A 13,155-nucleotide genomic window follows, 5' to 3' on the forward strand; every position below is an offset into this window, starting at 1 on the left:
GAAGCCCAGTTCGGATCGTGTAGTTTTTGTGAACGGCAGTGGATTTAGGAGCATTCAGTGTGATCCGGTAATTTTTCTTGAGCGCGCCCCATTCATTTCTTTTCCTGCTTTCATGTCTAGTAGCTCTAGTTCTGAGTCCGGTTCGGGGGAGTCGTCTTCTAGTAGTTCAGGGTCTAGATCGTTGATTAGGACCGAGGATAGGCCTACCTGGTCACCGGCCCCGAAAATGGTGAGTGTGACTGTTATAGGTAGTGATGAGGAGGTGGAGGACGAGGCAATATTGGACTTGAACACCACTCCGCTTCTGACGGATAGCTACGTCCCACAAGGGGGGAGTGTTGGTAGTGACGCCGGCGAGGCGTCCACCACATTTCACCCGGGCAGGGCCGTTGAGGTCGTCACGGGCCCGTATGGATGCCAATCCTACATACAACATACAGGCTCTCAATGAGGAGAACTACCTGGACGAGTCCGCCATGGCAGTGATTAGGGATAAGTACTGCATCCCATCCAGGTTTGGACTGAGGGAGGTGATGGAGGGAGATAGAGCCTGTAATGAAAGCTCCGATATTTGCATATATGACGAGTCACTGAGGGCCGGACTCAGATTTCCTCTGCACCCCTTCTTCGCTTCGGTACTTCAGCATTACGGGCTGGCCCCGGCCCAGGTGGCGCCGAACTCATGGAGGCTGCTGACGGGGTTTGTATACCTCATTCAGGGCCGGCTTCAGAGGAACTTGTCAGTACCGTTGTTCCGCGCGTGTGCGCAATTGAAGAAGCACAAGGGTGGGGGTTGGATTTACATTAGCCAGCGTCCGGAGATAAAAATGATCACTGGCATTCCCTCCTCCATACACCTGTGGAGGAACAGGTTCTTTTATGTCGAGGACGCGGAGTCCAGCGAGCCTTGGCCGGTCCCTTTGAAATGGGGAACCCCGGATACAGTCGCCATGAGTCGCAAGCCATTCCTTGAGGGTGAAGATGCGAGAACCCTCGCTCTACTTCGGGAGGTGCTGGACCGGGAGGGGCCTGCTGATTGTTCAGACTTCCAAGGGGAAGAGGTTTTGGTTGGGTTGGGCCTTAGTACTGCGACTCGGGCACGTACGTAGATAGCCTCCTTTAAAATTTGTCTCTCCTTTTTTCTTGTCTCTGACTGGTTTTGTTTTCGTCTATCTTTCAGAGATGCAGCACCAGTCGTTAGTCGATAAGATGAGGAAGGGGGCCTTCGGGACGGTTCGTCAGGGCCAGAAAAGGAAGGCCCCGGAGACGGCGAGTCCGGCTCCAACCCAGGACGCGCCGCTCCCGCCCAAGGCCAAGAGTTCGGTGAAACTGGTGAGTTCCTCCGGTCGGGGCGCAGGGTCCTCGAGGACCGTGGCGACATTTGCTGGCACCCTCCCGCCCCCGGCGAGGTCCGGAGATAACGTTTTTCGGCCAAATTGGGCCGTCCAAAAGACTGATACCGGCCTTGGAGAGAGCCGGGTAGCTGTAGAGATTCAAAGTAAATGTATTCTTGACAAAGACAAGCAACAGGTTCTCCACAAGCCGCCAGCTACGGCCGAAGAGGCCGTATTTTCTTCTCTTTATCAGGTAAGATGGCTGACGAGTATGCTCACTCTTTGTTCGCCTTCTACTTCGTTTACCTGTGTTAACACTTGCTCATCTGTATTTTATAGATCGGAGTGTACTTCAATGATCTTCGGGGGAAGAGTAAGAAATTCTCCGATGCTATAACCAAGTCTGAGGAGGAGAATGGGAAGCTGAAAAAGGATGCGAAGGAGCTGAAGAAGTCCGTCGAAAAATCTGCCGACGAGATCAAGCGGCTGAGAGAGGATTTTGCCGCTCAGTTGGCCGCGCAGAAGGAGGAAGCGACGGAAGCCCTCAACGCTCAGAGGGAGAGAGCCCTATCGAGGCAGGCGACTGCCGTTCAGGAAAAGGAGGACGAACTCCTTCTTCTATCCAGTGAGGCCTACAAGATAGGGTTTTTTGACTGCCTTGGGCAGGTCAAGGATTCCAATCCGGGCGTTGACCTGTCGAGGATGGTTATACCTGACCCACCGACGCTTACTGGCGAGGAGCCGGCCGCAGCTGACGCACTCTTGCCCCCGGGGGCAGATTCAGCGCGGGATGGGGGCAATGAGGCGCCTTGAGTTCTTTTTCTCCCCTTTTTTGGCGATTTCTTGATTCCTTTTTGTAACGGCCCCTTGGAGGCCCAACTCCCTTTTTGTAACAGCCCGTTGAGGCGTCTCTTTTGTAATGGTCCTCTGAGGCCCCAACATATGAATGGAAAGAACTTTTGTTTGTCTACCTCTTCTATGCTTGTTGTAGACACCCCATTTTGTTTTGTTTTAATCAACAAATAAATTAGTGTGTTAAATCCATGTGAGAACCCCCTCTATCATTGATTTATATGTTTTAGGTCATTAATATCTTGATCTGACTTTACGGATCATCAATCGGGACAAAATAAGCTAGGGTCACTTCATAGCCCGGACCCTGATTCCATTCCGAGACCCGATTTCCGTAAATCGTTAGATCAATGGCAGATCTTGACCTGGGTCTAACCATCCAAAACCACCTAACCTCTCCTCTCATCCTAACCATCCAAACCTCACCTAACCTCACCTAACCTCTCCTCTCATCCTAACCATCCAAACCTCACCTAACCTCACCTAACCTCACCTAACCTTACCTAACCCCACCTAACCTTACCTAACCTCATCCTCTCATCCTAACCATCCAAAACCACCTAGCCTCACCTAACCTCCTATCCCATTCTCCTATAAATACCCTCTCATCCCACCATCCAAGAGGAGAAGAAAAAGAACCCCTCTCTTAGAAAATTCATCCCTCTCCCTCATCTCTTCAAGGGTTCGGCCATCCTTGCCGGATCGGGTGATTTTATACGTTGGGTGATATATATCAAAAGCAGTCATTATCAAGCAAGGAATCATCTTCAAAGAATTAACATCAAAGAAAAATCAAACACAAAGTGGGTTTCCAAAGAGGTAGGCATTTATTTCAATTCTATGTAGGGTCTGTTTTCATACATATCTTTTACTTTAAAAGAAAAACCATGTTAGGAAGCATGTAGGGTCTGTTTTCCCCCTGGTTAGCCTCTGGTTAGACCCTGGTTGCACCCAGGTTCGCTGCTGGTTGCACCCAGGTTCGATGCTGGTTGCACCCTGGTTCCCTACTGGTTCGCACCCTGGTTCGATATTGGTTCGCACCCTGGTTCCCTGCTGGTTCGCACTCTGGTTAGACCCTGGTTGCACCCAAGTTCGCTGCTGGTTGCACCCAGGTTCCCTCCTGGTTGCACCCTGGTTCCCCTGCTGGTTCGCACCCTGGTTCCCTGCTGGTTCGCACCCAGGTTCGCTGCTGGTTGCACCCAGGTTCCCTGCTGGTTGCACCCTGGTTCCCCTGCTGGTTCGCACCCTGGTTCCCTGCTGGTTCGCACCCTGGTGCACCCTGGTCCGCACCCTGGTTTGTACCTTGCTTCCTCCTAGTTAGACCATGGCTAGTCTCGGGTTTGCTCCTAACTTAGACCCGACTCACTTGACCCTAACCATTAACCCAATCCAACCAAGTAATATCCCAACACAATCCGAGTCGCATGTCTGAATCCATTTGGCCGAATCTCATAAGCCCGCCCACTTTGAATTCCGAAAATTCAAACCCTTGATGATTCCTATATGCTCAATTCTTTGATGCAAATTCCCAATTCCAAAATCCCATTGCTAGATCAATGTTTCTGAATCTCAAGTCCAATGCTCAAATGCAAACCCGATTCCAGATACAAATACCAATTCTGTCTTCCAAAATCCAAGCAACCTCGCCAGCGGAACTACGTGTGGCTTGATCCCCATCGCGGGGTACGTAGGCAATTTGGCACTCCCAAGTTCAGTCGCACCTTTCTCTATCTTTCTCATTCCCTCACACTATTTCATCATCTCTTCCATCCCTTTTTTCACTAACCTCGAGAATTTAAATCGATTTGTCTTGTGTCTTTCAGAACCGTTGGATCACGGTTTCCGTCGTAAGGACCCTTAGAGCCCAATTTAGGAACACCGGTGTCGTGTCGTGTCCTAAGTTTTAGGGAGTCCTAGAGTTAGGAGTCCGGCCTCATCACGGACGCTTGCTATGTATAGCAACCGTGCCATAGGTCTAGTTACACTAGTCACCCAATCTTTCCCTAGGACAAGCCTAGTAAACTAGGATGTAAGGCAAACCTGCATTAGTCTAAGGGACCATTTGCATTTAGATGAGAATCATATAGCATCTTAGATGAAATCCTAAGATAATAAAATCTTCAACTTGAATTAAATAACTTCTCCTAAAACTGTTGAAACAGTCAATCCCGTCTAGGTCGGTGTCTTAGTTGAGTTAGGCATATGTAACTTAGCTTAGGTGCACCGAACTACGTCGACTCTGATCCCAGTGAGGCTTGGGTACGTAGGCAGCTTGGATGTCTGACGGCATACCACCCGCGAGTCGGCACCACAACAAATTGTGGTGTTTTGTATATTAATTTTCTTATAAATACTTAATCAAATCAGTTAGGGTTTTCCATGAAATTAGAATTCTAGGAGAACTTTCACTTAGAATGAATCCAGACAAATTAATAAATCAAGATACACATCTAGGATTCACATTGAAATTAGATTCTAGGATGCATGTCACTTAGTTCGCACATTAACATAGAGTTGAATGAGCCATTTAAAATAAATTTAAAAGAGTTAGCTTTTGGAATCGAAGACCGATTATCGGGCAGGAATGGTGCATGTGGTGGATAACTCCCCATACCTTCCATTCTCGTAACCAGGTAGCGAGTCTAGATTTCTGGTTAATTACGGGTCCTAGATCCCACATCTAGGTGGCGACTCTGTCAGTCTCTTTCGTGTGGAATTCGGATTGCCTTAGTGATCCCAAGTTTACAGGAAAGACAAATTCAAATCAATAATTAAAATGCACACGCCAATCGCGTGGATACGAGAGACCAAGAGAGAAGGCGCGGCGGCTCGCGCCCCGCCCCTCTCGCGGGATCGGGTACCACAGTCTGGCGACTCTGCTGGGGACCACCTAACTTCATTAAAATTTCAAAAGATAATTCATTTGAATTTAATTTAACTGGCTCATAAAAACTCTATACTTGTTAGATTAGTTTGTCTTGTTTTATTTTCTCATCACATTTTACTCAAACTTAATTTAACAAAACCTGAAGGCATCATAGATTGCGCAAACATATTGCACACACTTACATCACTTGCATCTAAACTCTTGCATCTCACGTGCACACACGTCCTATTTTAGGAACCCGGAGTGTTATCTAGCATGGTTGACTGGGATTTCATCACCTGGTGCCTCTGTGCTAGAGAAGCATTCCACCCTTAGCCTAGTACCTTTATGGTACGTAAACGGATCTCTTGTTCACGTACTGATACGCCGGACACTGGTACAGTATATCGAACAGGGATTCGCGCTAAGGGAACTCTTGGCCTTACCCCTAGATTAACCCACACATGCATGTAGTATACGAACACATGTGCATCACGTGTGTGAGCCTAGTTTAGGATATCCTACCCATTGGTGTCTAGATTAGGCCGTGGTCCATCTTCCAATGGTCACGATCGGTCCTTAGATACACGAACAAAGTCATAAGTCGAGATTCTCTCTCCACTCCGATAGATTAGGATTAGGGTTGATGCCTTCAGGTAACACTGATAAAATGTGAAAAAAAAAAAAAAAAATTTCCCTTTGGGTTAGGATATAAATCCCATCATTTCCAAAGATCTCATAGGATTAGTCATTCATGATCTATCCGTTGAAAGCAATCTTATGCTATCTCATCTAATCTCTTGATCGTGCGTCTTTCATTCTTCTGCCATACGATTCGATCGTATCTTCATGCCATCCCCTAACTGGCAGGAGCACAATCTCACAATCTTTCGATTATGCAATCTCATGATCTGATCATGCCTGGTCCAGATGATCCAATCTTGCTTGTACTCTTAGTCTTTCTTACTCTAAGGACAACCTTCTTCGAGAATATTTTGCTAAGTCCTTCAGAGTTCACTCTCATGATCCATGAACTAGGGGCATTTCCTTATACGATTTTATTATCATTGTCATATCTTGGTCTTTTGGGATTCACTCTATTGTCCCAATTACTTGCTTAAATGAGTAATCTTTGTTTTAGTCATTGAGAATGAACACTCCATGAATGTCAAGCTCATATACCTCGTGTTCATTATTTCCATCACAGGAAGTTGGCACAATAGCTAACCCCACTGCTCCTTGGGTTCGGGTATCTTCACGATTGGAGAGGAATTCTGTCTCTCTACCATCCTCTCTGAGAACCCCAGCGTCTCCTTCTTTCTCATCCTCACCAATGGCAGATAACCAAGATGGCCTTCCACCTGCTGCAATTACCGATACTCTTACCTTAATTCTCCAGCAGCTTCAAGAACTCAAAGAAGAAAACCAAGTTATCAAGGCTCAGCTTTCTGAAAAGTTGGGACCATCGTTGTCCAAGGATAAAGGGCCTATGCACCAAGCAGCTACTTCAATAGCACCTGCCCATCCAGTGTTCATCAATATCCATGACAAAACCGAAGAAGATTTGGAAAAAGAGCAATATAGCGAGAATCGCAGTAGGCCTTCTCAGTTCATGGTTGATAAGTCTGTTATGGAGAAATTAGAGACTCTTACCAGGAAAGTTCAAGACATTCAATTTCAAGACCAGGGTGGTTTCAATCCCAGTGATCTTACTCTATTTCCCGAAATCCGCCTTCCTGCCAATTTTCAAATGCCCGATTTCGACAAATATGATGGTGTGGGTTGTCCAATCACACATTTGCAAATGTTCACCATTATGTGTCAGCCTCAGGGCTTATCTCCTGAGCAAATGGCTCAATTGTTCCCAGTTTCCTTAACCAAGGTTGCTAGGAGATGGTTCATGGTCTTGGACAAGACTCGTTACAGGACATGGAAGGATATCGGCGAGCAATTCATCAGGCAGTTCAAATATGATGATGGGACAGAAATCACCAGAAAGGATTTAGAGAGAACAAAGCAAGACTCGAGGGAATCCTTTCTGATTTTTGTGAAAAGATGGAGGAGAGTAGCAGCTCAGATGATGGAGCGCCCGTCTGAGGAAGAACAGGTCCAGATAATCATGAAAAATATTTCCCCCCAACTCCAATATCACATGTCGTTGCAGTATTATCCGGACTTCAAACACTTTATCGTGGCAGGCACCCAAATAGAGGAGGCTATGGCTCAAGGTGTATTCAACCGAAGTAACCCGAATACCAGAGAATTCAGGAAGTCTCCATCAGCTGAAATTAATAACCTTTCCCGCTCCAATCCTCAGCCTTCCAAATCTCAGAACCCCATGGTGATGGACTATACCCAACCTGCTGTCGCACCTCGACCACAGGCCCAGACAAAATTTACCCCTCTCCCTCTTCCACCATCTGAGATACTCAAGGAGTGTCTAGCCTCAGGTCGCATAATCCTGCCCGACATTAGGGCTCTTCCCAATCCTTTACCAGCAAATTGGCGAACAGATCAACACTGCGAATACCATAGAAATTCCGGCCATCTCACTGATAATTGCATTGCCCTAAAATTCAGGATCCAGAGGTTGCTCGACAACAAAGATCTTGTGTTCGAGCCAAAACCTGATAACTCATTACCTGGTCATGCAAACCCTGCTGCTGCTGTTAATGCTATAACCATAGGGGACCCAAAATTTGATCCTCTCACTCTTATCTGTGCCTTAGAACCTACCTTTGAAACGTCTGGGTCGGAACCTTTTGAAGAAGAGGAAGATGCAGACAGTGGAGATGTTCTAGTAGCTGCTATCCCGATACGAGCCAGCCTTCGCCGAGCCTTCAACGCCAAACAGTTGCAGCAGTTAAAGTTTTAGTCACTTACTATTTTATGTTGAGTCAGTCATCATGGTCAGTATAATTGTTGAGTCCGGTCTTACAGTTCAAGGTCAATGCCTAGTCCAGGCAAGTTATCTTCTGTTTCTCTTTAGAGTTGTGAATCCTGAGCATGTTCAGGATAGGTCGTCAAATGTAATAGCTTTTCTTTAAATAAAAATTTCAGTTCCAAATCCTTAATGTAATTCACTTGTGTCTGTTTCTTAAGTATGCTTCTGATCTTAAAGTAAGACTCCCTCCTCAAATGCGAACAAAATTGACGAAACTCCACTTGAGTCAGCAATTACTTGAACAAGAGGAGGAGCGCCAATCCCAACCTTTCAAAGATGAAATTGAAATGATAAACATTGGCACTGAAACTTTGATTCAGTGAATGCCGATTGAAAATACATTACCCTCTGAAGAGTGTGAAGAATTGATAAAATTATTTCAAGAATAAGAAGATTGTCTAGAAAAGCTACAACCGATACCAGGGGCAAGACATGGATGGAAAGCTCAAAGAAAATGAAGAAAGTGAGAAGATATATGCTATACAAGGGGCATAGAGTGGAAACAACTTTCATATTTTCAATCAATGACCTTGGTTCTCAAATTCATAACATAAAGCCAACAAATTCAAGATAAGAAGTTCAAGAGCAAGCATTGAAAAGTGATCATCAGGTATCAAGAGTACGAATCCATAGATGGAGGATGTCAAAGAACAAGTTTCGCTCTATGAAAGTCTAAAGCACGCTTTAGAATCTTGGAAAAAGAAGATCCATTATCTCTTACCTGGAAATGCCGTCAAACTCCGTGAAAAAAAAAAACAACAAAAAAAAAAAAGAAAAAAAGAAAAAAATAATCACTACCAGACGGACTCTAGTAACCCAGATCGATTCCCAATCTGAACATCGAAAGGCCTCCTTTGGCCGATTAAATCCCAAAATCAGAACCCAATGTCAAAAGAATACCGGTTTGCAAACCCTTCGAGCCTGAATAAAATTTTCTTGAAAACCCATCAAACCAGGGGCATTTCCCCGAACTACGCGAGACCTGATCCCTATACTGGGGTACGTAGGCAACTCGGTTGAACCGAGTTCGGTCGATTCAAAAAGGAAAAGAAATTCAATCCTTTCAAAAAAAAAAGAGAGGGACAAGTTCCAAAAGAAGAGAAGTTAATTGTTCCAGAAAGAAAAGAAAAAAGGAAAAAAAAATCAAACAATTTATCTTCAAACTAGGGGCATTCGCCCTGAACTACACACGACCTGATTCCTACCTTGGGATATGTAGGCGACATGTTCACAGGTTCGGTCGAAATCTTTGTTGAGCCTTAAGCCATTCTTTGAAAAGCCCTATCCTACCTATAAAAGTCCTTCTGGTGTTCAGAACTAATGAGCTAGGTCCTGAGATACAATAAAAAAATGAAATGATGATGAATAAGAAAAATAACGGAGTTTGAAGATCTGCTAGACTGAAAACCTGAAAGGGCGGTCTAGGCAAAATTTAAGATCATTCCCCTGCTAAGTTGAAAACCCGAAAGGGCGGCTTAGGCAAAAGCTAAGGGGATAGCCTGCTGGATCGAAAACCTAGAAAGGTGGTTCAGGCAAAAGTTAAGGCTAGCGCGGTCCGCCAAGTTAAAAACCCTGAAGAGGTGACTTGGTCACGGTAAGAGAATCAGTATAAGAAGGCAACAGCCGGTATCAAGACTGAAGATCAACTGAAGTTCAAGCAAATTCAAGTGATATCCTCAAAACTGGGGGCATTGAAGCTAAGCAATCTTAGGGGTCGTAATTAAATTCTTGAGGCATTACTGTTTCGAGGAAGAAGTCCAGTGTTTACGATTTCAAAAAAAAAAAAAAAAAAAAATTCCTTGAAATGATAGATTTACCAAATAAAACGTTAACTAAGTCAGAAGCATCACTGTGTTTGTCAGTATAGTCAGTCAATCTTTGTTATTCTAAGTTCACTCCTTCAGGGTTGCTCAATCCTTTGAGTAGTGCCTTTCATCTAAGTTTTCTCTTTAGAAAGAGTCAATCGTCGTTCCTATGTCCAAATGATGTAACTGTCTTGGTGAAGGAGGCCCGGCCTAGGCAGCTCCCTGCAATTATACCTGAAAGGGTTCGAGAATCTAGTCAAACAGCTACATTTCAAAGAAGATCAACTCAGAAGAGTTCAGAAGTAGAAACATCAGAAAGCCCAGCTTCCGTAAAAAGATCATACCCCAGGAAGGCACCTTAAGCTTGGAAGAGCCCCAGATGCAATGGTGGTTGAGCCAATTTCTCAGAAAGACGAACCATTAAAATTCGGAATCTCCTTCCAGTTTGTTAAATACTATCCTGGTCAAGAAATGTTTATCTAAACACCTGTCAAGAGGCAAATCCCACTTTTCCATGATTATATCCGAGAGAGCCATTGCTCTAAATTACCAATCTCAAATGTCTTGTTCAAGGTTTCAGTTATCAAAATCCCCAGAAGACAAGACCAACAGTCTCATTGAGAAAAATCTTGTTGAAGTTTCATAAAAGTGTTCCTAATCCATCCTTGTTACTAATGGTTGTAGACACCCCATTTTGCTCTACCTTAATCGATAAAGAAATTAGGGTTTGTTTTCCGTCGGTTTTCCAATGTCTTTCTTTCCCGCATCCGTTTGTTACATTTCTAAATATTTTTGGTCGTTTCCGTCGTGTTTCGTATTTTCCCGCTAAATGTTGAGAAGGATTATTCAGAAAAATCTAAACCAGAGAGAATTGGGACCCGTTTGGTGGGCCCGCATTGGGTGCTTCGATTAAATTTGGATCGAGAAAGTTGGACCCATTTGGTGGGGCCGCATGATGCATTTTGATTAAATTTGGACTCGTTTGGTGGGCCCGCATTGAACATTTGTTTAAAATCGAATCAACCGAGGGCCCACATTGTGGGGCCCGCGTTGTGGGGCCTCAGTGGGGCCTCTTGTGAGGCCTCTTATGAAGAGCAATGATGGTAGCTCTCCACTAAGACAACATGATGGGCCCTCCACTAAGAGCAATAATGATGGACTCTCCACTAAGAAACATGATGGGCCCTCCACTAAGAGCAATAATGATGGACTCTCCACTAAGAAACATGATGGGCCCTCCACTAAGAGCAATAATGATGGACTCTCCACTAAGAAACATGATGGGCCCTTCACTAAGAGCAATAATGATGGACTCTCCACTAAGAAACATGATGGGCCCTCCACTAAGAGCAATAATGATGGACTCTCCACTAAGAAACATGATGGGCCCTCCACTAAGAGCAATAATGATGGACTCTCCACTAAGAAACATGATGGGCCCTCCACTAAGAACAATAATGATGGATTCTCCACTAAGAAGGACAACATGATGAGCTCTCCACCAACATATCTCTCTCTCTCTCTTTCTCTCCCTATATATATCTCCCTTCCCATCCATAAGAAGAAAGAGAGGAAAAAAAAAGAAATTTATCTTCCATTATCTCTTTCTCTTCCATGATCTCTTCTAATCACTCCCTCCAATCCCTTTCCTCAATATATTCTTCCATCCCTCTCCATAATATTCTTCTTCCATTATCTCTTCACTCCCTCAATCACTCCCTCTAAACACTCCAGAGAAAGCGAAAGACGGCGGAGCGGATCGGCGGCGGCAGGATTTTTTATATTTTTTTGGATTGGGCGGAGATCTTCACCACAGGTAGGTGCATTGTTCTCAAAATATTTCTGTATTTTTTCGAATTTTTCTGATTTTTTCCGCAAATTGTGTTTTAAAAATGGAAAACTCTTCAAAAAACATCTTTTGACGAAGAAAAATTAAATTATATACCAAACAGATTCTAAAATTAATGAAATTTCGTGAGAAAATAATATGTTACTGATTCATTTTACCATGAATTTGTAAAGATTTTTGGAGTTTATTTGGTATATTATTTAATATTTTCTTTAAAACTTATCAGATTTTAGGAGAATTGTTACTAACATCAGATCATCATTAAAATTCATAAACTTTTTACAGTAGTCTTATCTTCCATATTACTTGTTACTGTAAAATTTTCGTGTGATTTGGATCTGTTTTAATATGGGATGTAGTGTTAATTTATAATCTGGTCTGGAAATTGTAAAATCCGAAATTGGTAGTATATAATTTTTAAAATTCATGAAAATCTCACTGCATGCTATTTTGATTCATATAGTATTTCTGTAGAAATTTCATAGAATTTAGAGTTATATTTCTACTAGTTTATGTGTTAATTGTGCAATCTGGACATTTAATGGTTTAATCAAGATTAAATGTGAATTTAATGTAAAAATATGCAAAACTCATCCTATAAGCTACATACATTTTCATCTTGCTGCTGTAGAAATTTCAAATCATTTCGAATTTATTTGCAACAATTTCACTTGTAAAACCGCTCATATGCTTAAAATTGATAAAATCCATGAAAAATTCGAAATTAATTGAAAATCATATAAAAATTCCTAAAGAACTTTAAAATTCTGTCACATGTTCACTCCTTAATCCATTGAAACAGAAATTTCAGGATCTTTAGATTTTCCTGGAAAAATGGCCAGTGCATCCATAATCGTATCCCAATTGCAACTTGATCTTTGACAATTTGAATATTTAAGTTATAGCATGTTGTTGGCTCCGAGGTTATTGTCCACGGAAATCCTGAGATTCTGCCAGGCAATAAGATGCTATAACCTAAGTATTAAATTGCACAAGGAAAGAGCGCACGATTCCCTCCTTTGGATGCCATTCAAGGCCGAAATTGGTGAACCCTAGAACCATTGGTAATCCTTAAATGTCTAGAAACTGAAAATCTTCGAAATCTGAAACTCATTAACCTCGAGAACTTAAATCGATTTATCTTGTGTCTTTCGGAACCATTGGATTATGGTTTCCAATCTAAGAACCATTAGAGCCCAATTTAGGAACACTGGTGTCGTGCCGTGTCCTAGGTTTTAGGGAGTCCTAGAGTTAGGAGTCCAGCCTCATCACGGACGCTTGCTATGAATAGCAACCGTACCATAGGTCTAGTTACACTAGTCACCCAATCTTTCCTTAAGACAAGCCTAGTAAACTAGGATGTAGGCAAACCTGGATTAGTCTAAGGAACAACTTGCATTTAGATAAGAATCATACAGCATCTTAGATGAAATCCTAAGATAATAAAATCCTCAACTTGAATTAAATAACTACTTTTAAAACTGTTGAAACAGTCAAATCCGTTT

The 13,155-nt window shown here is 43.3% G+C and overlaps 1 protein-coding gene across 1 annotated transcript; it reads left to right on the top strand.

The window, feature by feature from the left end:
• The first annotated feature begins 226 nt into the window (after window positions 1–226).
• Window positions 227–2,210, top strand: LOC143850206 (uncharacterized). The gene is made up of 4 exons (XM_077359471.1): window positions 227–408; window positions 872–1,101; window positions 1,181–1,587; window positions 1,674–2,210. Exons 1-4 carry the CDS (start codon window positions 227–229, stop codon window positions 2,145–2,147), a joined length of 1,293 nt encoding a protein of 430 aa, XP_077215586.1. The 3' UTR covers window positions 2,148–2,210.
• The last annotated feature ends 10,945 nt before the right edge of the window (window positions 2,211–13,155 follow it).

Source organism: Tasmannia lanceolata, unplaced genomic scaffold (genome assembly GCF_043159265.1).
Source record: "Tasmannia lanceolata isolate RefF3 unplaced genomic scaffold, GAP_Taslan_0.1 ptg000018l, whole genome shotgun sequence".
NCBI lineage: Eukaryota > Viridiplantae > Streptophyta > Magnoliopsida > Canellales > Winteraceae > Tasmannia > Tasmannia lanceolata.

Coding starts and splice junctions, on each gene's coding strand:
- LOC143850206 (XM_077359471.1), top strand. CDS start 227: ATGGTGAGTGTGACTGTTATAGGTAGTGATGAGGAGGTGGAGGACGAG. Junction 1,102..1,180: donor TAGTACTGCGACTCGGGCAC/GTACGTAGATAG, acceptor TCTATCTTTCAG/AGATGCAGCACCAGTCGTTA. Junction 1,588..1,673: donor TATTTTCTTCTCTTTATCAG/GTAAGATGGCTG, acceptor TGTATTTTATAG/ATCGGAGTGTACTTCAATGA.